This window comes from Lutjanus erythropterus, chromosome 17, assembly GCF_056507025.1.
Source record: "Lutjanus erythropterus isolate fLutEry1 chromosome 17, fLutEry1.hap2, whole genome shotgun sequence".
In the NCBI taxonomy this organism is placed as follows: Eukaryota; Metazoa; Chordata; class Actinopteri; order Lutjaniformes; family Lutjanidae; genus Lutjanus; species Lutjanus erythropterus.
In genome coordinates this window covers 11,245,032-11,268,610 of record NC_139333.1, presented here as the reverse complement: position 1 = coordinate 11,268,610, position 23,579 = coordinate 11,245,032, and the positions used below count along the sequence as shown (strand labels likewise).

Genomic DNA, 23,579 nt, shown 5'->3' with positions numbered 1-23,579 from the left:
TCGCGAGCATGGCTAAACATGCCAGCATCTAACTGGTTCCAACTCCTAAAATGTGATGATGTGCTTCTTTTTCTCTTTTTTTTTATAGTTGTGGACCCACTTTGTTTGCATTTTAGACTGTTGGTCAAATGAAAAACACAGCTCATTGGACTCTGGGAAACTGTGAGGGGCATTTTTCACTACATTTTTATTTTATAGATTTCACAAAAATAAGGGCAAAATAATAAGTTGCAGTCTCACTTATATTATTTCATTTGTTGTGTTACATGCTTGGACAGATGATATAGAATACAGTGGAGCAATTTAAATGAATTTTATTTGCTTTTTCTTAAAAAAAAAAAAAAAGAAAAGAAAAATCAGCATATTACTATGTGAAAATTAAACCACATTTAGCAAGAAAGTAAATCTTAGTGTGCACTTCCACAGCGCCATTGAAACACTGATAAAATGAGTCCAGATTAATAATGGCTCGCCAGGGCACCCATGCAGTTTGATCATTGCTCATTTCAAAATAAAATGCATTGGCTGAAAAAGTTACTTCTCATGGTCATATTGTACAACATAAACATTAATATCAGTTGCAACCTTCACCTGGTTATCCTCTGGCTCACAGACTTCAGAAAACAGTAATAGATGGGGTCAAAATGATATGGTTACACACCATTATGATAGCAAGAGGAACATCATATACTGGGGGAAAAGCCTGGACTTTCTGTATGATGATATACCCTTTACAGATAGATTGAGAATGAACCAGCACAGCAACACCTTCACGTGCCCGACAGTCATAAAATACTGCATGTTCACTTACCACATAGTGAGAAGAGAGCAGTGGATTCATCTGGGAAGCTTTTAGGAACATAACAAGATGATTACCTGTTAAATATCTAGCAGAGACTGTTTTAAATGCTCATTAATTGTAGAGATTACTACTTATTACTTAGCAGCTGCTACAACAATTGTTATAAGTCATTTAAGGGTTGAACTGTTTATACATGACTGCATGATGGTATCTCGTACAGATTAAAACAAAATTAAAAGGAAGAGAAACAACATTTTAGTGTTCATGGATTGACTACGACATGATGACCGTTGACTGGGTTTTGGCAACACCTCAGTCGAGTCAGATGACACATGTAAACAAAACGGTCCGTCAACCACAACTGACAAAAAAACTGACAATGAAAAAAGGAGAAATTAACTTCTAAAAAACAATTTTTTCTTAAAGTAAAATTTCATCAAGGCAGCAGGAATCTCTTAGTGTGTTGGGGAAAGAGTGCAGTGCAGGACCTCCGTCTCTTGTAGAGTTAAATCTATGGTAATTTCATGATAAAATCACGTTCAAGTAGTGTTTTTTCACAATGTTTGAGAAAAATAATGAATGTTTTTTTGTTTGTTTTTTTGTAAAATCCTCCCTCGTTCTCCTTAATTAACCCCAGACCTAAAATCAAACCCCCCCACCCTCACATTTCCAAGGCCTTAACAAAGTCACTTCATTCCTATCGATCTGAAAGAACTAAACAGATGTAAGCAGCCAGACACCAGCTCCGACAGAAAACCTTCAGCGCTGCTTAAATCTGTGAACTTCTTTCAGACTCGGGTCTACCAGAGCTTCTATGTAAGCAAGGACACAGGGGGTGAACAGATTATTTGGGGAACCCAGCCATCATCTTCTTCCCTCTGAGGGGGTGAGTTCTCACTGCAACCGTACGTTCTACTTCCTGTCACTCTCCTTTACAATAAACTGCACTTCCTCTTCCTCTTCTTGACGGGTGGGGGGCACAGGACCGCCCTGATGGCTTCGTCAAACACTGTCTTAAGGCCGCGCTGTGTCAAAGCTGAGCACTCCAGATACTTCACAGAACCTGGTCGGCAGAGGAGCGGAGAACAGAAAAAGCAGAGAATGTTAACACACCAGCTTGTTTTTGTTTGCAATGGTATGACACTCCAAACTATTTTTTTTTATAACTTTAAAACTTGAGTAAGACAAGTATGATATCGCCCAAAAATCTTCCATACTCCACTCACTACAAGGGTGCATAAGGTTTCAAAATGGCAGTTGGGAGTTGATTTAAAATGGTTAATAACAGCCTGAATGACTGAACAAAATGCTTTCCCAGTCAGTTTTTCTAATAGAATGCTCTTAAACTTCAAATGGTAAAATTCAAGCAAATTCAAGGTACCTGAACCAAACATTTCCAGACTCTCAAAACCTATAAATGCACTTGCAAATCCCTTCATACCCACAGCATGTAATGCATGTTTTAATATTAGGATCTGTAGATACCTGCAATAGATTTTAACAGAAAAATGTGACCAATAAATATTTGGTATATATTTTATATTGACTATGAAACTGTGGGCTTTTCTATTTTTTGCAAAACTTAAGAGCATCACTTGTTTATAAGTCTAGAAAACTACTAGAGACACTACCACCTAAAACAAGTTCCTTCGATTTGAAGCCTTAAAGGGATAGTTTGGATTATTTTAAATGGGGATGTATGAACCATGGAAGCAAATCTACTGGACAGGGTCAGTAGTAAAATAAATATAAAACATTTATCCCATCAGAAAATGCTGTCTGATTGCAAGGTAAAGCTGTGAAAATATTCTTAATGTATTGTACACTTAAACTGATATAATGAATTTTTTTGGTTGGCTGCTGACCCTGTTCATAGCAGTACACTGCTTAGCTCCCATGCTGCCACTCCTACTGCTTCTCCTAACTGAGGGCTTGCCAACCACCATCCACAGCAAGTAATACACTGAATATGGATAAATATCTCATACAACCTCACTTCAAATAATCTACAATATCCCTTTCACAAAAATCAATATTTAAACATGTTATCTGTGTATGTGTAGTGTTACAGCTGACCTATTTCTTTAGCCATGGCCAGGCCCTGAGGATAGATGATGGGGGAGAGTTTCTTCTCCTTGAGTTTCTCGATAGTGTCTTTGTCGTCTCTCAGGTCCAGCTTGGTGCCCACCAGGATGATGGGCGTGTTGGGGCAGTGGTGTCTCACCTCAGGGTACCACTGGGTTAGGAGAGATGAGGACAGAGTCAGCGGCTGCAGGATGCAGATGTGACAGCAGGAATGTGGGTGGGTTCTTAAAAGAATAGATTCTTTCCCGGTTTCCTGGTTCTAATCCAACATGATGTGACCTTTGAGGAACTCGGGGGCAACAAGAGGACACAAACTTCCACCAACACTGAATAATTCTCAGTCCTGCTGTTCTAACAGGGCTATGAAGGTTTCAACAAGTTAAATTTAAGACCTTTCAAGACCATTTTTTAGACAATTATGAATCTGCTTCACATCCACACTGGCAAAAAGTACAAGCACGGTTTGCATTAGTGAGTATTATTGATTGTTGGTTTTGTTTAGTAGTACTAGTAGTAGTATAATTAAGATAAAAGGCGGGTTGTTCTCACCTTGGCACGGACGTTTTCAAAAGAGGCTGGACTGACTAGTGAAAAGCAAATCAGGAACACATCCTGAGGAGGGAAAATCTCAAGTGTTAATAATATATCAATAAAAAACAGTGACAATATTGACTTAATAGACTCCAAATGTTCAGATATGAGGGCTCACACAACTTGACAAATCTGGACTAAATACAAACTGACCCCCTCACTTTCAGCTCCCTGTGAGTCTTTGGGACAGAGGCCAGTTTGTTAGAAGGACAAAGAGTGCAAACAAGGGCTCCCTTTCACTTCCTCCAGCCGTCCTCCAGACAGTGTATAGGTACTGTGGATACAAGGCTCTACTCTGCTGAGTGCAGAGACTCTGTCTTAAGCATTACAGGCCAGTGAATAACTCCAAATCAATGCTAGCAAAGTCAAAACAGTGTTCATGCTAACACTGACTGATACTGGTCTGTGGACAGCAGCGGTTGGAGACCAGTAGCTGTTACTACTGTGTATGGATGCATGGAAATATATAAGTATATGTATACACACATACCGTCTGTGGGTAGGACAGAGGCCTGAGCCTGTCGTAGTCCTCCTGTCCTGCTGTATCCCACAGGCCCAGGTTCACTGGTTTCCCATCAACCATCACATTGGCAGAGTAGTTGTCAAAGCTGTAGAGAGGGAGGTGAGGATTAGGTTCAAGCTTAATCGTGCTGTAATGTACCACACTGTAATAAGAAATGAAGCTGTGCATAAATGTTTATACATTTATCAACAACGTAGCCAATCAAAATATGACATTTTCTTTCCATCGCACTGGTGGACTGGTAAACTTTGTCACACCTGCATTTGCTGGCCATCTCTGTGTCACAGGTATTCAAGAGAGGCGTGTTTGTGTGTGTTACTTACACTGTGGGGATGTACTCTCCAGGGAAGGCATTGGTAGTGTAGCTGATGAGCAGGCATGTTTTACCCACAGCACTAGGATTAGAAAGACAGAGAAAATACAATCACGAGAACTGAAGCTTGCTGCTCAAATTATTCTCACAGTTTTGTTGATTAGAGTATATGGAATTGAGGTAACAACACCACATTTAGTGTTTTACAGGTTTAACATGTTTTACTTGAAAGACGAGTCAGGAAAGCCTGATTTATCCTGTGTTGACTGACTTGATAAGACATCATCAATGAAATCAAGATTTTAGCTTTACTGTTTGTTTGTTTTTTCCTTGAAATTTTTAATTGTATGTCAGGACTTTTTTTGTTAAATAAATATTTCTACAGGATATGCACACAGTAACAATGACAGAACAGAACATAAGGGAAATGGTTATAGTAAAATAGTTCAGCCCTATTTGACAGTCTCAACTAAATCTGTTCAAGTAATTCCAAAGAGTACTAATGTACCTGCATACATTATATGTCAGAGGCCATGATTGAATCTCATCCATTAATACTGTAAACTGTTTGAGATCAAAGCTACTACCTTACAGTATGAGGTCAATGGAGTTCAACAATTAAGTTGACTCATTATCAATATGAAGACTATTTCCGTCTTCTGTTAACCTTTGCTTTTATATTTCTGGTAATATTCACTTATGCTAAAACTTGAAAGAAAAGCAGTGGTGAAAAATAAAAACACAGTTTTACCTGTGGCTCTGTACAGCCTGTCCCACTATTTAGTTGGTTTTATTCCAAGAATAGTGTTTTTAGTTTTGTATTTTTCACCACTTTTTTAAAAATTTTATTTCATTTTTGATTTTTGTTTTCTATTCAGTTTAGCTTTGGTTAGTTTGTATAAGTTTAGTTTTCATTGCTCCATGTTTGTCCAAATGTTTTGGTTAAGTTTTTATTAGTTTCAGTGTTAGTTTTTTATTGTTGTATGGGGGTGACAAGATTTAAGAAGTTCAGAATAAGTATTACAATACAACACACTGTGAAAAGTGTATTATAGTCATATAGACACCCCAGTCTCAATAAACACATGCATCACTGCAGAGCTGCATCAATTAATCAATAAGTTGTCAACTATTAATCACCTACTTTTTTCATTATCAATTTATCACTTTGCGTCATTTTTTTAAGACAAAAAGTCAAAAGTCTCTCTTTCCAGCTTTAAGATGTCATCTTGGGTTTTGGGAAACACTGATCATTTTCCACCATTTTTGACACTTTAAGGACCAAACAACTAATTGATTAATTGAGAAAATAAATGATAAATGAATAGACAATAATAGTAATAGTGGCAGCCTTACACCAAAGTCTCTTCATGCTTAGTTGTCTTGACAAATACTACAACTTGACTAATTTCAAAATTTTTATCTTATTTTAGTTAATACACAATATCGTTTAAATAAGTTTTCTTTTTTTCCCCCTTCAATCTAGTTTTTATTTTTCCAGTAAACTAACATTTTAGGTTAAGTTTTACACCCAATTTTAGTTTTTAATTTAGTAAAAAGTACCATACATTGCATGATACAATATATTTACACATAGCACTAAATGTAAAGAACCTGCTTATTTTGCCACCTTTTGCCTCACTGACAAAATGGTCTGGATTCTTTTGATTATTAAGTATATAGGTCAAATATGAGATAGTTTAAAAAAAAACAAACACAGGTTCATATTGGGTTTGGACTTTGATGTAATTCTGATATCCTACATAAAAAGAAGGCCTGACGTGGCTGTGTGGCTAATGAATACCACACAGCGAACAGAACAAATTAAAACATCAATTCAATAGCAAACAATCCAGAAATTTGTATACAGGACGAGCTATGCAGCAGCTAGCTTAGGCGTGGACATGGCAGCCTGCGTCATGTCTAATAAATGACATGTTGTGACCCATTCAGTCACAGCTAACTAACCGGAGCATGTGGATAAATCTGTCTGACCCAGCTGGACTGAGAGCAGGCACAACAACAGCTGTCGTTCAAGTTGGCATGTTATCTGAGGGTTGTTAGCCGCTAGCCAACTGTTGGTAACTGGGTCAACCACAACAACTGTGTTAGCTTTGATCCGTCACCATATCAGTAAAAGTCATACATTTTAATGGTCAAACCGAGAATAAAAATGCAATTTAACTTACCCGTCCCCCACCACCACACACTTAATGGCCTGCATCGGACGGCTCTCTCGATAGCAACCGCAGTCAACGTTACAGCAGGTCGAGCACGGCTAGCTTAGCTAACAGCTAACGGCGGCTAAAATAAACCGGTCCTCCTGTGGGGCTTTAAAAGTACCACGTAAACTAAGTGAGAGGGCTTCGAGCGCGGTCCCAAAAAAAAAAGTTGGAAATGTCGTTACAGAAATGATCCCGATCGTCTCCTTTTGAACGACACCCGGTGAAACTCCAAAGTTGTAATCCAGGCAGGCAACACCCAGGAAAAAAACTCTGGAGTCAAGATTGAGGAAAAAAACGCCCACAGTTCAGGAGCTGCGGCTCCGAGATCCGGTCAGAGCAGGGCGGTCAAACTCTGCCACCTAGTGGTCATGAGCGGTCATAACAGCAACATGGCACCTCAAAGGAGACAGGCCAGAGTCGGCAGTGGTGAAAAGAGTACTCAAGTGCAAGTACTGTTACATTGCCAAAATATTACTCAATTACAAGTAAACGTACTGGTGTTAGAAATATATTTCAGTAAAAGTACAAAGTATTTGTGTCAAAGACTACTCAGAGTATTAGTTACTTTTAACTGTTGATCTCAGTCACCTCTCCAAACCAGGTTTGCAAATTTTGTGCGTTTTCCTGAACTATTAGTTGAAAACGCTAACAACTGACGAATCATTAATACTTTATGAGATACATAACACATTTTATTTTCCTAATTTTCTTTTCTTTCTTTTTTTTGTCTTTTTTTTCTCATTTTAAATCAAAGTTTAAGTTTCCTTATCCAACAAATGGCTCTACTAGACAAAACAATATCAGATGAGGTGCAGTTACTTCCATGATCATTGATTAAACATCAATGAATGCATTCTAATAGTGTAATTTCTTAATCACAATGAATCGATTAATGATCAATCATTAATGTCCTTATGTGAAATGTTTTCTGCCGCAGCTTTATTTTTTTTTCCAGTTGTATGTCTTTGTTTTCATTCATTTGTGATCAGATCACCTGACTGGCAACAAAAATGAAGATGAAAGGTCTGGATATGAATTCTATTTGTACTCAGTACACAACTATCATTTTTAAAGTAACTAAGTAAAAGTGAGTAAAAGTACAGACTTGCAAATCTACCCATAAAAGTACAAGTACCCCCGAAAAAACTACTTGTTAATGAACAACAAAACAAAGCAGCTATTTCACTGACATCCAAATATTGTTTCTGGCCATATCAGCGCAGATTGTCAGCAGTGTTAGATCTTTATTTTGCTCTCTAGTATTTACACCTTGTGGTAATACTTTAGTAAGTAAAGTAAGACAAACAGTTCTAATATTTATGTAAACGGTTCCTTTTTTCCTTGTCCATGTAATCAGACTGCAGTTTTTCATGTGAACACCAGAGAGCAGCATTTTACAATTTTAGAGTTTTATTAAAAAGCTAGTCTTCTGGTACTGTCCACATGGAGGAAAATATATAATGCAAACTCCTAAGAGGCACACACACACACACACACACACACACACACACACACACACACACACACTAACTAACCTCTCTGAGTTTCTCTCATGCTCAAAGTAAGCACTATTATCCCCACCAGCCAGGAGGGGATCATGTCATTGCTTTTCTGTGTGCGTGACTGAGTGATCACAGGATCCTTTTTGTGCACATTCATGACTGTACGCTAAAGGACCTCTGTGATTCAGAATTCAGAAGCTAAAAAGTACACAGTTACAGGTCAGTATAGTGGTTAGTTCCATATCAAATTCCTTCAAAGTCTTCACCACATGCATTATATTGCAAGTTATTTTTTTTTTGATCATTCTGTTTTATACAACCACTGACAGCTGACTTCTCACGCATCACAACTGCCCACTAGGGGGCGTAAGTGATCAACAATCCACCGGTTTAAAATTCTTGTTTTGCTTGAGATAATGCATGTGGAGGTCATGTTCTTGTTGGAGGAACTTTGCAAAACTCTGTTGGTTGCATCTGACCATCGCAGTGGCATTGCAGTAGGTGCTTCACCATCTTCTGCCTGGTGGGGTCTGCACTCTTCTGAGTGCAGTCTTGTGAGTCTTTGCAATGGTTTTATATCTCCATCAACTAATCACTGACTCCATGGCAACCATGCATTGTAGCATCGACCATTCACAGACACATATACACACAGTGGAGACACACACATTAATAACCTTGACTCTGGATTATGTTATTGGGGGATTTTCCCAGCAAACAACACATTAATAGGATAAACGTCACCATTAAGATTGGGGGGGGGAGTAAAAGCAGAGGAGAGAGATTAATGAAGGATAAACCGGCCTGTCATTGCACATCAGGGAGGCTGTAAAACACAGAGGAGACACACTGCGGGACATTAGGATCTCAAACTGGGAAAAGACATTAAAAGGAAAATCTGCTCTGAGGCAGTTTTCACAGATCTCCAGAAGAAAAAAAAACACATTTCAGAATTTAGTATTTCTAGAATGAGTTTCAGGGCACTTTTCAAAAAGGTTTGCCATATCAAACTGCTAATTAGCAGCATTTATTGGCCCATCTTTATATTTGCTGGTGACTAGTTCATCAGTTCAGTGCAGTACTGTGTTTAGCATTTGTTGTTATTATTTTCCTGCTTTCAACACAATATAAATAGTGTGTATAAAAATATGCAGCATTCCTTGGAGAGAGTCAGATGAGAAGATTGATACAACTCTCATGTCTGTAAAGTAAATAATATGTCACTGGTGTGCTTAGCTTAGCATAAAAGTGCAGTGAAATAGCTAGCCTGGCTCGGTGCATTGGTAAATAATAGCTCACTAATTCAAAGCTATATGCAACATTTCTGTTTTAAAATGTTTAAAAATGTGAGCCAGATGTTATACATTTCATTTATTTGTGTGCATTATCTCAAATGTTTCCAACAATGTTTGAAAACACAAAATTCTGTAGTTTGTTTAAGGCAACTGAAACTGTGTTTCATGCTAGCCACAGCTAGCTAGTTACCTGGAAAACACAGGATATGTTGGATACATCAGAGAGTGAGGAAGCAAGTTGACATATGTGACTGAGTATAACTTAAATGAAAAAATAAATCAGCTTTAGAGGTGCTGGTAGATGGATTTTGTTTCCTTTGGACAGAGCAAAGTTGTTTCCCCTGTTTCCAGTCTTTATGCTAAGCTAAGCTAACTGGGTACTAGTTTTAGCTTAGCATACAAGCTCAAGAGTGGTACCAATCTTCTTATGTAAAGAATAAGTGGTAAGTGTATTTTCACAGATGTGTTGCAGTTGTTTTAATCATCTTTTTCTTTCTTTTTTTCAATTATTATTTTAAGAAACGGTGTTGGCTACTGAAGAAACATGGCGGTGCAACATGGTGGACAAGAGGACCCGCACCATCAGTAAATATAAACAACGCGTTTTATGAGCTAGAGTGTCTAGAGTCATTTGATTATACTTTACATTAACATAGTGGCTTTCTCTTTCTTTATATTTAATTTGTAAAGAATATTTATTTAATACTCCAACTTGAAGTGAAACATGGGGCTTCTGTCATTGGGAGCGTTTCTGTGTTATCTTGCTGTAACAACTGGTTTTGGAAGGAGGACTGGTATGAGAGCTTCACATCAGAGGTGGGAGGAAACAGGTTTTAACAACCTGGAATAAACGTTCGAGAAAACTTTGTTGGTGAGGGTTGGTTGTGCGCTGTCACGCTCAGCTCTCCTCCTGCCTTCCTGTCGCCCTCAGTCCACATGCATCTTCCTTCAAACTGCAGTTCAGAGAGTCATTTCATCGGATCATTATGTTAAACCATTAGCTCTCTAAATAATCACCAAGATTTAATGACCCCTGTCATGGTGGCTGTCATTTGCATAGGAGTCAGATTGACAGTCTGCGGGCAATCAACACTTAGATTGCCAGAATGTGCTCTGTAATGGTAGAGAGTCCGCGGGATGCCTGCAATCACATAATGTGCAGAGAGTCAACATTTTTAATGGAGAGAAAGCTAAAGGATGGGGGTATATTCACAGGTTATTCCCTGGATTTTGTTATTTCGGTGCATAAAGCAGATGGCCAGACCCAGCTGAGGCTTTGGCATTTGTGCTGCTGCTATCTCTAGTTCCTATATGGTCAATATAAGCCTATATGCTGCCATACTAAGATGCTGCAGATAACTAGTGATGCTATGAATCATTCAGCAGCTCGAACCGCGACAACTGATGGATTTTCAAAGAATTTATCTGTAGAAGCGAGTCTGATTAGCACAGCAAATGTGCGTTTCTTATCTGACAAGAGAGTTTCATAACAGTGTTATTTAATGTCACAGCCGCACCAAAGAATGATGTTTTACCACCCATGAAGGCCCTTCTATCAAACTCACTATAACACTCTCTATGGAAGAATTCCTAATGAATTATAATTCATTCATAATGCCTTATGACTATACTCATAAACACTCATAATGCTTTCGGATGCACTATATCAACAGTCCTAAAACATCAAAGATGTGACTTATAATGAATTATAAACTCAAATACAGGTTGACAGATGGGGCCTATAATACAATATGACTGCCTATGCCCATCTATACACACCTCAACAATCAGCTGTAGTAAGGAGTCATTGTATACTATATTAGTCCATGTAGTATTATAAGTTATCATTGTACATGTTAAGTAAAGGGAAGTACATATTGATGCATCTGTAATAATGCATGCTTCATCATGATATTTCGTTGTTGGTGGTAAGTAAAGTGTGACGCATCTGTTAATACATTTAAAATAATCTATGCTGCATCATAAGTGGTTATTAAGTAAGACACCAAAATAAGTGGAATTCGTCTGCTGTAAGAATGGCGGCTGAGGTTCTTATATGACACATTCAGTAACACTTTATTTGAAGGGGTCTGTGTAAGACTGACATGACACTGTCGTGACCATGACATAACATGAGGGACTCTCTATGAATGTTTATGACAGTTGTCATTAAATGTCATTTGATCAATTTGGTCATTTTTTAATGAAAAGTTAAAATTGAGATTAACCAAGACAGCATAACTTGTCAATGTGTTTGTTCTGACAAACTTAAAAATACATGGCATTGGTTATGAGGGCATTATAACTGAGTATTGGATATTTTCCTTAATCTCAGCTATAGCGATACATTCCAGACTTGTAATAAAGATGTCTTTAGGTTTATTTCACTGTCAAATGCTGAATAATTACCTTGACCGTAACTTAAGTGTTATATTTTGGATGTGTCATGAAGCTTACTAGTTTCTGTAACCTTGATAATGTCAAGTTGTCATAACAAAGACATCTCAAACAAAGTCACTGCACAAGTCTTTGCATTAGAATGACATAATTGACAGTTGGAAACATTCATAGAGTCCTTCATGACAGATGTCATGACATGGTTATAATGGTGTTATGTCAGTCTTATGCAGACCCCTTCAAATAAAGTGTTTCTTATATTCAAAGTAAATACATTTTGTCATTTTTATTTTCACTATGGGGTAAAAGTAATGAGTTGGGATGTATTATAAGCCCCATCACTAGTTTATAACTAGTCAAGAGAATCTGTAAGACACTTAAACTTAATTACAAATCACATCTATAATGTTTAATGACTGCGACATAGTACATCAGAAAGCATTATGAGTGTTTATGAGCGTAGTCATTAAGTATTACAAATGTATTATAATTCACTATGAACACCTCCATAACGCATTATTGAAATGGTCTTCATAGGAAGTTTTTCTTAGTACTCCATACTCTTGTGCTAAATCTACACGCACAGCTGCATAACACCATAAATCCTGCTGAATTAATTAATTTTAATGCTTTGAAAGCTGTGAACTGCCTGTGGATGGTTATTGGACTGCATGTTGAGCTGTGACAGATGGACGTACAGTGTACTTCAGGTAGCATCTCTGTGCAGCTTGTTTATTAGCCAGTGGCAACAAATCTGCGGCTCCCTAAAAATAACCCCACTTTTGAAGAAGTCCTCACCGTGCTGCACTAAGTGTGACATGCAGCATATGCAGCGTTTTAGTCATCAGATAAAAGGGGACTTCTGTGTCTTATGTCCAGTCCCATCTCTTCGTAAAGCCATCATAAAACAATCAGCCATGAGTCATTTTTTGCAATCAGAGCAGTTGGGTGAGTCACATGCTGCTGTTGTGGATGTGATGGGAAGTTTCCAGACAAATGGCAGCACTTTGCTCGCAGTCGGAAAGATGTCCCACGTGTTTCCTTTGTCCTCCCTCTCATTTTCTGCCTGTTTCTTTTTCTCCAGTTTCTCTTCCGTTCTGCACCGACATCGCCTGCCCCACTCTCTCAACCCCTTGTGAGAAAGGAAGTGTGTCACATTACTTGAATGTTTGCATTAGCAGGACTGTGCGTGGGACTATAGTGGATGATTGTCCCAGAATTCAGGAATTCCTCAGAAGCTGAACACCAATTAACTGTCCCCTCCAGTCCCAGCTTTAAGTACTTCTTCAGACAATGAGACATATTTCTAGTTTAGTTCTTCAAAAGAACCCTGAATTACCAGCAGCAGACACACAACAGATGATAATTATGTAAACTCGTAGAAAGGGCTTATGGCTTGTCCCCACAGGAGAATCCTTTTTTTGGTCCTGGTATAATAATTATAAAGGTTCCACATTGAACCCTTTCAGACAGTTCTACAGTTCTTTTACAAGAGAACCCTTCTATGGTGTGAGGGTTCCATCCACTCTGGGGTTCCGTCCAGCACCCCTCCACCTAACAACAACCTACACTGAGAAGCTTTTAATATTCCAAGGGTTATATCTAGAACCCACCCAATGGGTTCCAATGAGAATGCTTTTATGTTCCAAAGGCTTTATGTAGAACCAACCAAGGGGATTCTACCAAGAACCTGTTTATATTCTGAGGGTTTTATCTAGAACAAAGTCAGGGGGTTCTATGGAGACCTCTTTTATAATCTTCGGTTTTTAACTGGAACCAACCAAGGGGGTTCTACTGAGAACTTTTTTATATTATGGTACAAAGAGCCCTTGATGAACTCCTTACAACTCCTGATGTACTATCAGGGATATATGTTTTTTTTTTTGGATGACAAGGGTTCTTAATGGAACCCTTAGTCTTACAAAGAACCCTTGACAAACACTTTGTTCACAGAATGATATTTTATTGCTTTAATTTGTACCAACAGATAAACTGAAGGACTGAGCGGGCTCTGAATAATCTGCGTGTCTCAATCAAACTAAATCAGACTCTAACACAGATGACTGAAACTCTGGAGCTGTATGGCTAAACATTTACCTCATTATAACAGCATGGGTCATGAAGCAGGTTACTCGCTTACAACGTAGCTGCTGCACAACTGCAGCCAAGAGACGCACTGGATGAATCCGGTTCCACGCAGCACAGGGTCATTTCCTTGATGAGCGCAACAAAAGTTCAGGTCATGAAATTTTGGATGAGCCTGTTGGAGGACAGAAAAATAAAGCCTGACTGCCACGCTGAAGAGGTGCTGTGCTGAATTTATTGTCCACGCCGATAGTAGATTTGTAAGCATTGTGTGTTTGTCTGTGTGTAGTTTTTGTCCTTTCAGATTCCACTTTTGATGAATTGTTGTAATTTACTTTTTTGGTGTACCTGCTCCCCCTCAAGCTCTGTGGTCTCCCACATTTCCCAGGAAACCTGTCATCAAACTCCGGAGAGGCGAACTTGTTGCACAATTTTGCTGTGGGGTATAATCTTAAGTGTGATAACAGCGAGACGTTTTTCCACCGAAGGTAAAGTGAGACTCCACATACTCAGAAATTACATGTCTCATTCTGGTCTATGTAGTCTGAGTCATCAGAAAAAATGGCTCTGAATATACATTGCAGCCAAATAGCAAAAATCTCCATATGACACTCGATTGTCAACATGTGGACTTAAGGCGAAAGGAAAACAAGCCATATTACATTGTCATTACCTGTTTGTCTGTGGACAAATATAGACATTTAAATTTTACATGTAAATCTATGGGAAAAAGGTCTCAACTAGGACTACTGGATAGATAGGCATTAAAGTTGGTACAGTCATATGTACTCCCCACATGATGAACTGCAGATGTGTGAACTCAAGTCACATGACTATAGTCTTGGGTTGACAAAATCAAAAAAGACTGGCAGTTCTGCTTGTACTGTAACACCAATGGCTTGTAACTTCAAAATACCTGATAAACCAAAGGTTAAATTACTGCTATTTAAAAAGTGTGAATTCATGACTCAATTAATCCTGAATCAGCTAAGATTAATGTTGTTATGCTATTGAACTTAAGTTGGAAAATGTGACACCAAAGATAATTTCTCTCCACTGAAAGAGCTAAGTTGTGGTCACCAAAAAACAAATTGCATTATACAAAACTTGTGGGTTGAAAATTACAGGCGAAGACACAACAACTAAAACTTTGTTCAAAATCTGAAGTTAGAGTGTAAAGAGTCCCCTCCAGCAGCTGTGGGTTTGACGGCATTAATGTACCCACGTCTGATGATTTGTAATAACTTTGGTGATTCACTGACTTTCCATTTACAAGGTAAACATTTCTGCTAAATATCATCATGTTAAATATTGTCATTTTGAGCATATTAGCATGCTAACATTAGCATGTAGCCCCTAGCATGGCTGTATTCCAAAGTAAAGATAAAATGAATCTTCATATGTCTTTTGGCCGCATTGCATTTTGGTCTATGGAGGCGACTGACATACTATTGTTGGGAGAGTGTCTATATTCCTCTGGTCTGATGTTCTATGCTATTCCTACACCTAACCATAGGGAACATAGGACCCTGGGAACACAGGACTCTGGGAACATTGGGCACGTTGAACACAGGACCCTGGGAACATAGGCACTGGGAAGATAGAACCCTGGTAACTTAGGGCTTATAGAACATGGGATCCTGAAACAAAGGAGTGCATATGTACTATAATCAGATTGCAGCACATGCACTTGGTCGTCTATGGCCAATCACCAGGGCTTGAGGTCAGTCCATCCACTGCCTAGCCGTGCACATGAGATGTCTTACTGTGACTGACATATGCTGCCTTGTAGGGACTTGCTTCTAGTGAAATATGGAGTACATCCAGAAAGTGTTTTTTTTTTTCTGCTGACTTGTAAATGGGGAAAAATAAATATAACTACCTTTCGGTGCAGGCACAGTGATGTCAGACTGAGTTTACAGGTCAAATATTAAAGAGGCCGAGGCAAGCAAAGGCTGACTTCCACTCTTTCAAATTCACTTGAAGACAAATGCTTCATTTCCAAATGTTTCTAATCTGGGTAAACACTGTGTTCACTGTAAACAACAGATGAATTAACTCCAGTGTTTCATTGATTAGAGGAAAATAATTGAATTGTAGGATGGAGGGAGCTCTTGCTGGACTCCACCCTTTTGGTTCATGCACTGAAGCTGGAAATGGAGCCCCTTCCTGTTCTGCTCCGGACATCTCCACTCAACACAGGATCATGCCCAAAACCGACGACATAACTCATTTTACTTTTTGTGTGCTTGTCAGGGTGATACAGAGGCAGAAAAGCTTGAAAAAGAAAGAAGAGAGATGCTGATGAGGATATCATGTGACGTCTGTGTGGTTCCTGGCTGCAGGCGGGTCTTTGAGGGTGTGTGAGGAGGAATTTATGGGAACAGGCCACAAATTAATTGAAACCAATGCTGTGGAGTCAGTATTTGTTTATGCCTTGAGCTTTTGAGGGGGAAAATCATGTGAGACCATTAATCTTCTATTTTAGGAAAGAGAGTATGCTGTCATCCGTTTGGAGGAGATGATTTAAGTGAGAAACTTGTTCCTGGATAGAGCAATGCGTGTAACATATGATCCGATCATAAGACTAGTGCTCTCGGAGCCCGAACTAATTAATGTTTAAAGATAATGAAATCACATGCACCCTTTGTCCATTGATTATTGGACCAATACAGGCTGATGAATTGACCCTTCCTAAGTCCCACCTCTTTTAACACTGTGCTCCAATAACAGTTGGGTGAGTTTGGTGCCTTGGTCAACTTTTTTTCTGTCGTACATAGGCTAGGACTGTCTATGTTGAAAAAAGCCAATTGTTAAAAGATGTTGCTGAGGGACCTAAAAAACAACAGCTATGTGTATAGTCACAAGTTAGCTTATATTAGCAAAATGCTAGCTAACTAGCTAGCTAGCTAACATTTTAGCTAGGTAGTTAAGCCAGTGTTCTTTAAACAGATTTAATTAGCTAGCCAACCACTCGTGTAGATTATGATACTTAGTTAGCTAGCTTTTTGCTGTCAATGTAGTTTAGCTAGCCAGTTAGCAAGCCTTTTGTAAAAATTAACCATCACATGTGACTAGCTAGCTAATAATTGATGTAGATTAGATAGTTAGCTAGTCTTTTGCAAACATTAGCTATCAGCTGTAACTAGCTAGTCAAAATTGTTGTAGAGCAGATAGCTAGTCAGCTAGCCTTATGCAAACAATGACAATCAGATGTAGATTACCTAGCTGGTAATGTTAGTGATGCAAAAAATGGTGGGACTTAAGAAGGGTCACCTGTACATACCATACTGTAGGATACAGTGTGTACAGGTTTATAAAAACTAGCATACTGTAACATCTGCAGTAATCTACATTACTTCCTGGTACAGTCGGTTCAAGACAACCCTTGGAACAAGTGAAGCTGAGTTCACTCTATCATGTTTAGTCTCTTGCTTGGTTTGTGCATTCTAAGCTACTGTAGAGATGTGGTGGTGCTACGTGGCAGCCTTCATGTCGGGACAACCTGGCCCATCTGTAGATATAAACGCCTCATTTTAAGGTAAAGAAAACACAATGATTCTTATTTTCAGGTAATTATACACTAACAAAAACATGCTTATGAATATTCATTTCCACCATACTTTGCCAGTAGATCCCAGTAAATTTTACAGATTGGACGCTTAACGGGTTATGGGTATTTTCAAGTGTATTACATCATGGGCAAATTTGCACCGATTGGAAATGTGTGTAAATTTAGTCACTTTTCCAGTAACACTGAGGTCATTCTTAGTGTATTAAACAATGGACAAATGCATCACTTATGTCAGTGTGGCTGTACTGCCAGCAGGTATACTGAGAAAGGAAACTAAGGGTGTAGTGTACTCATGTACCAGTTTTCATTTCTTGCACAACAGTTCAAGCTTTGCATGAGCAAAGGAAAATCCAACACATTCAAACTCTCACTTCACAGCAACAATCGGACTGGATCTGCATGCTTCAGGTCTTGCATATTATCACTATTCCTTTACAGTAAAAATGAATGAAAACAAAATATTTTTTTCAACACAAAAAATGAATAAACTGCAGTGTAAAAAATGACAAAAACAGAACTGAGTGGGCTCTGTTACTGCAGCTGATGAGTAGTGATGCTATCTCTTATGTGCACGTACAACTTTCCATACAGAAATAACAGCTTCTCAACTGGATAACTTTATGTTAGCAAAACACAGAAACAGGTAGATTAGCAGAACTTTGCAGTTATTACAGCGGGGATGGAGCTTGTAAAGAAAAATATTGCGCTCCACACATTCAAAAGCAAGTTAGCAAATGGGAAATAAATGCATTTCAAGTTCAACTCTCCAGACAAGACTGTGAACCAGATAGAAGTCAATAGATGTCCTGCCAACTGCCACGGCCATGTCTCTAACTTCTCCTTGTTTCCTGTGTTTTCCCTTTTCCTCTGTGTCACTTGTCTTCCCTGTGTTGTGGGCGTGGCTCTTTCCTCACTCACCTGCTTCCTGCTGCACACCTGAGACTAAGGAAAGTCCTGCATCATTGACCAATATTACCTAATGCCAAAATGTTTCCCTTTTGCAGTCGAGTGGCACTGATTTCAGCACTGATGGTTGTGCCATTACTCAGAAGAGTCTAGATTTGTAAAGATCAACAGACCGTTGATTTTATGCCCTGAAAACTGCTCTTTAAAAAAATGGTCTATATGGTTTTGCCACTGCCAAAATTGAAATAATTTATCTAAATTGTAATATACAATCGATGACCAGTAAATTAATTTTGATTATTTAAATTGAAAGTTAATTTTGATCAATTTTTGATTTAATATTGCTTGCTAACCACTTGTACTTGGTGACATTCCACCACTGGCCACGAAGTAACACAAGTCTGATCAGTTTCATAATACAGTACGGGTGGAGGAGGGCAGGCCAATCACATCACTTCCCTTTCTGTAACTTTCTTCCATTGTCTCCCTCTGTAGTGCTGCACAATGAGTCCTCGGCACAACTCCCTTCCTGAACACTGGACCACATGCTGCGTCCTGCCTTCATGTTCCTCACTGCAGAACATGACTGCTGGCGTGGCCGGGCTCTTCCCTGGAAAGACCTCAGTGAGCCCTGAGCTCACATGGGCCGGGACAGACAGGAAGTATTTGAGCTTCCTTTGGCCATGAACCTTTAAAGGTGCCGTCATGCCTGCATCACTGGAAAGTGGGGCGGAGGTATGATGTCAGAATCAGACAAGAGGCTTATTTAACATAGATTTGTGAGGTAACCCAAGGTGTTTTTAAGAAAGCGCCTCCACCAAAAGTGTGGATCATAAGTGATGCAAATACTTTTGTTTAAATTGTTAAGGTTACACAAAGTGACACAAAGTAAAGTTATCATTTTTATTATGCAATATTATGATTTAATTTGAATGTGCCTGCATTTATTGCATAACTTGAAGTGGTAAAACGGCTCAGTCTGATCTGCAATAAAACTAAAGGCTTGTTTTCTTTGCTTATCAGTTTACCTTCACATTATTGATTGAGAGGTTTAACCCTTGACTGAACTGAAGGAGCCTGTCCTCTGACCTTAAAGAGTAACTGAACAACAACTGAAAGTCATTTTAAATCATGAATCAGGATTAATGCCACCTTACAAATCCATAAAGTCACGAATTGTTCATCTATTTTTGAAGTCGATGACAGATGACAAATGGTTAAAACAATTTAATTGTATATGAATACTCAAAAGAAGACTCCACAAATTGCTGATTGCAGCTCACTGCACCATGCCAGCGAGGTCAAAAGTTCAGCCCACGGAGGTCAACAATGCCATAAAAGATTTAGCCTGGAGTTAAACTTCAGAGAAGCAATAAATTAAGTAATTTAAAGGGGCATTGTTGTGTGCAAGGATTAAGAGTGATCCCCTTAAAATTAAAAAAAAAGAAAAACAAATTTAGAAAACGCAGTATAACAATGGCAGATGTATAAAGCACTAGCTTTTCTCTAAGCTGTCAAAAACTACTTAATGCTGAGTTTAGACTGAAAGTTCATTCTCAACCGTGGAAACAATGGATATATTTGTAGATGTTCAAATGTTCATAGGTCATTTTGTCCATGCTTGTTAAGGAAGATTGTGTAGTACAATAAAAAACACACATGGAATAATTAGTGCATCATTTTAAACAAGAGGTTCTCCGGCCATTATTCCCACCAATTATTCTAACATTTGGCTCTGATCCCGTGGCATGGCAACATTACTAGAACAGGACCAGTTAGGGCCGGCGACATCAATGGACAGACAAGCTGTAAATCAACCCCCCAGTTTAACCCAGTTATCTGAATCAAATTGAGAATGGACAGGGTAATAATTAAAACCCACTTTTTTCCTTCAACTTCTAAATAAGTTGATTTGATAATATTAAAACTGGCCATTTATTTATGATATGTCCTGTCTGACTTTGGTGTAACTGAGCTTAGCAATGCACAGTGAAAACCTTGGAAGTATGACCTCTATAAACTATATTTGTTCTGTATGTATAAAAAATCCTTTAGGGTCATAGCTACCAAGGAAATTCCCTTAGTGGGGCTGGTTTTGAGGGCAGTGACGGAGTGATGCTATCTGGGGAAAAGGGACAAGAAAGGGGAGAGTTTACACTGTGGCTTCAAACGTACGCATGGTTGGTATTTTACAGGCTCATCACAGTATTTTTAGCTTCAATATACAATACATTTAAATTGAACCATTTACACTGCACGTGCTCAGTAGGATTCTCTCTCTTACTTCTTCTTGAGTGCCCCTTTGAGATACAGTGTGTTAATATAGCTAATTTTTTCAGTGTGACAGTGTACATCTTGCATTAAATTGAATGTTTTGGTCTTGTCCATATTAGTGAAAGCATATCAATTGTATTATTAATAAGTAAATGTATGGGCAACTTTTGGAGGCCGAGGCGGAAATATTCTCACATCTATTTTTCCCTATTAAACAGAGAGATGGTCCATGTACTGAGTGAGCATGTACCAGTCAGCCAGTCTGGTCCCATTGATTAGTTTTTCCAGTAACACTCACAGTCCAGAGAACTAGTGATTATACATATTCAGAAGAACTCCTATGTTGTTGTTAAAAAAAAACAAAAAACCCAACAAAACTTGCCAGCTATTGTTTGCTAATGTTTTTAGGAAACTGATTTGCCTCCACCTAAGATCTGCTCACAAATAAGTTTACTAATGTAAAAGGGGTCTCCTTCTACTTTACCTAATTTTCTCTACTGGAAGGACACCATCTTGCACACTGGGCCATTTTAGAGGAAGATTTATCATGTTCATCATAGTTAATTTTTTATTTTTTTTAATCTATTTTAGAGGCATTTGGAAAGCACGACTCTCACATTTTTTCTAACATGGGGGCACCAGGGTGGGGGCGGGGGTTATGCAATTACAAACTTAAACATGGTGGTTGGTATTTTATAGTCTCATTGCAGTATTTTTAGATTCAGTATATTTAAATTGACTTTCATTGTGTGTGTGTGTGTGTGTGTGTGTGTAGGTGTGGGGGTGTAGTTAACAGGGGCGGGGCTTGATGACGTCGCCGTGGTTGCAGTGTAGCTAATGTGAATGCAGACGGAGCAGCTGAGGATGGAGCAGAGAGGGAAAAACGCCGCCGCCGACTCTCATATCGCGGTCAGACACCTCTGAATTATCCCCTCTCCGGTGAAGGACCTCGGTTTAATTCACACTTAGACTCCCGGCTTATTTATCGCTCTTTTTTTCCCCGTTAATTTTACCGCTGACAGCTGAGTCCACTTCACCATCTGTCTGTCAACACACCGGCGGCTTTGACTGTGTGTCAGCGGGGAAAGCAAAGACAATTCCGCCGAAAAACTGTCAGAAGAAATACCGTTTTCTGTGAGGTTTCAGCCGGACACACCTTCTGCCGGACTGCCCTGTCACTGCTTCGGTCGATATGGATGAAGACAATCACGGTAAGGCTGTTTTTCCTGCTTTCCTCTCCCCCCCTCCTCATCCTCAGCCCGTGTGTGCAGGGATGGATGGATGTGTGTGAGTCAGTCAGGGGACACGGAGGTATTTCAGTGGGCTTTTTGTTTTTTTCTGTAGACCTGCCTCGAAAAACAACCAGAGTCGGCTGTCATGATTTAAAACCTGAAAATAGAGGAGCATTTCTCAAAAATACAGCGCGAGTCCTCCGTCGGTTCGCAGGTGAGGAAGAGTCCAGCAGTCCCCCTGTGCAGAAACATGTTTAGAAACGCTGGAGTCATGGTATAAAACCATGCAAAAACACTGAAATTTTATCATGCATGCACCTTTTCCCATCTGTTTGATGTCTTGCTGTGAGGCTTTGAAGTTGCTCTCTATCTCGTTGTTTGAAGCCTCCAAACTGGTGGAAATTGATAAGATATCTGACTGGCAGCCTTCCATATGGAGATTAAACCTGTGTCAGAATCGAAATACTATTAAAAAAAATAAAGAAAAAGAAGTTCCTACGGTGACATTTGAATTATATAGTGATGCCACAAAAAAGACTGACCCACAAACAAATCCTGCACATTGTACAAAATATAGTTTGTGAAATGATGAGGAGTATATAACCAAAACAAATGCACTAATCAGTATAGAAAATGGAGAGGAAGTGCCTCAAAGGACAATTAAGTAATGCAATTATTGAGTTGTATGTAAGCACACTAAAGTGATAGTGTATTTGGTGCTTAAGTATAAGAAAGTGCAGCTGCAATGATTAATCCATTAATTGTCAACTATTAAAGTAACAGCCCACTATTGCTATAAATATATATTTTCATAATCGATTAATTGTTTCAAGCCATGTTTTTCAGAAAAAAAAGTACAAATTCGTAGATTTTAACTTCTCAAATGTGATTTTTTCATGGGCTATAAACAAAATTAGATATCTGAGGATGTCCTTTTGCACTGTGGGAAATTAATCATCATTTCCCCCCATTTTAACAATGAATCGATTAATAGAGAAAATGATCAACAGATTAATCAATAATGAATAGAATCTTTAGTTTCAGCCCTATAATAGTCATTTTGGATAATATTGTCACAATAGTAAAGTCACTGAAGGTAAAAGTAGCCTGAGCTGAGAGTATGTAGTGCCGTAGACCTGACTGTGTGATTGACTGATAAAGCTGAATGAAGTGAACCTGTGCAGCTGCATGTCCAACCCGGATTACTGCTGTTCACGGTGGCTGCAGCTCAGACTCTCATATCAGTTATTATATGATAGTAGCCGAAACACACACGCAGCATGCTTCTGAGCAGATAATCCAAACTGCCTTGCGGTGCTGAAGGCCATCGAGCCAGTGTAGTGTAAACAAATGGCTATAGTCTGATAACAGTTTGTCAGTTAAACTGTGAAAGATTAGCAGATCCCGGAGAGACCCTCATCTGGACATTATTCTAATGTCGGAACAGTCTGAATGAACCAGGAAGCTTTGGCCTGAATTTGATCGGATGTGGGAATGAGACAGTTTGACCTATTTCATTGATCTTAATTTATACTTGTGCATACGGGGACTGTGGTGTCCTAAAAGAGCCTGCTCCTTAAGTTGACATAACTATTTGTGGTTTTCTATTAACATACTCTTCATGTCTTTACATTATCACATGCATATTCTGGGGGGGATTTCCATGAGTATCGCTGTATGTATTCATGGTCCTCAGAGGATTTTGGTGATTCCAAGACAGAGAGATGGGGCAGATCCGATTCAGTATTGTTACTGGGGCCCGATATTGATGTAAG

General features: G+C 38.9%; 2 protein-coding genes across 2 annotated transcripts in view; one reads left to right on the top strand and one right to left on the bottom strand.

The window, feature by feature from the left end:
- Positions 1–158: 158 nt before the first annotated feature.
- Positions 159–6,830, bottom strand: LOC146311783 (ras-related C3 botulinum toxin substrate 1). Its single transcript, XM_084740728.1, has 6 exons — positions 6,504–6,830; positions 4,325–4,396; positions 3,969–4,086; positions 3,437–3,499; positions 2,879–3,038; positions 159–1,865 (listed from the first exon to the last, which is right to left on the bottom strand). Exons 1-6 carry the CDS (start codon positions 6,536–6,538, stop codon positions 1,735–1,737), a joined length of 579 nt encoding a protein of 192 aa, XP_084596854.1. The 5' UTR covers positions 6,539–6,830; the 3' UTR covers positions 159–1,734.
- Positions 6,831–21,396: 14,566 nt separating this feature from the next.
- Positions 21,397–23,579, top strand: part of LOC146311782 (cytohesin-3) — a 39,486-nt gene continuing 37,303 nt past the window's right edge. Inside the window, exon 1 of the mRNA XM_084740534.1 lies at positions 21,397–21,783. Coding sequence (XP_084596660.1) covers positions 21,765–21,783 — 19 coding nt within the window. The 5' untranslated portion in view covers positions 21,397–21,764. The remainder of the gene's footprint in view (positions 21,784–23,579) is intronic.

Bases quoted from the DNA above. Each gene is read 5' to 3' on its own strand.
- LOC146311783 (XM_084740728.1), bottom strand. From the start codon at position 6,538: ATGCAGGCCATTAAGTGTGTGGTGGTGGGGGACGG. The intron at 3,500-3,968 runs GTATGTGTGTAT...TTCCCTCCTCAG, and splicing joins CTCTGTCCTACCCACAGACG to GATGTGTTCCTGATTTGCTT. The intron at 3,039-3,436 runs GTGAGAACAACC...CTCCTAACCCAG, and splicing joins TTGAAAACGTCCGTGCCAAG to TGGTACCCTGAGGTGAGACA.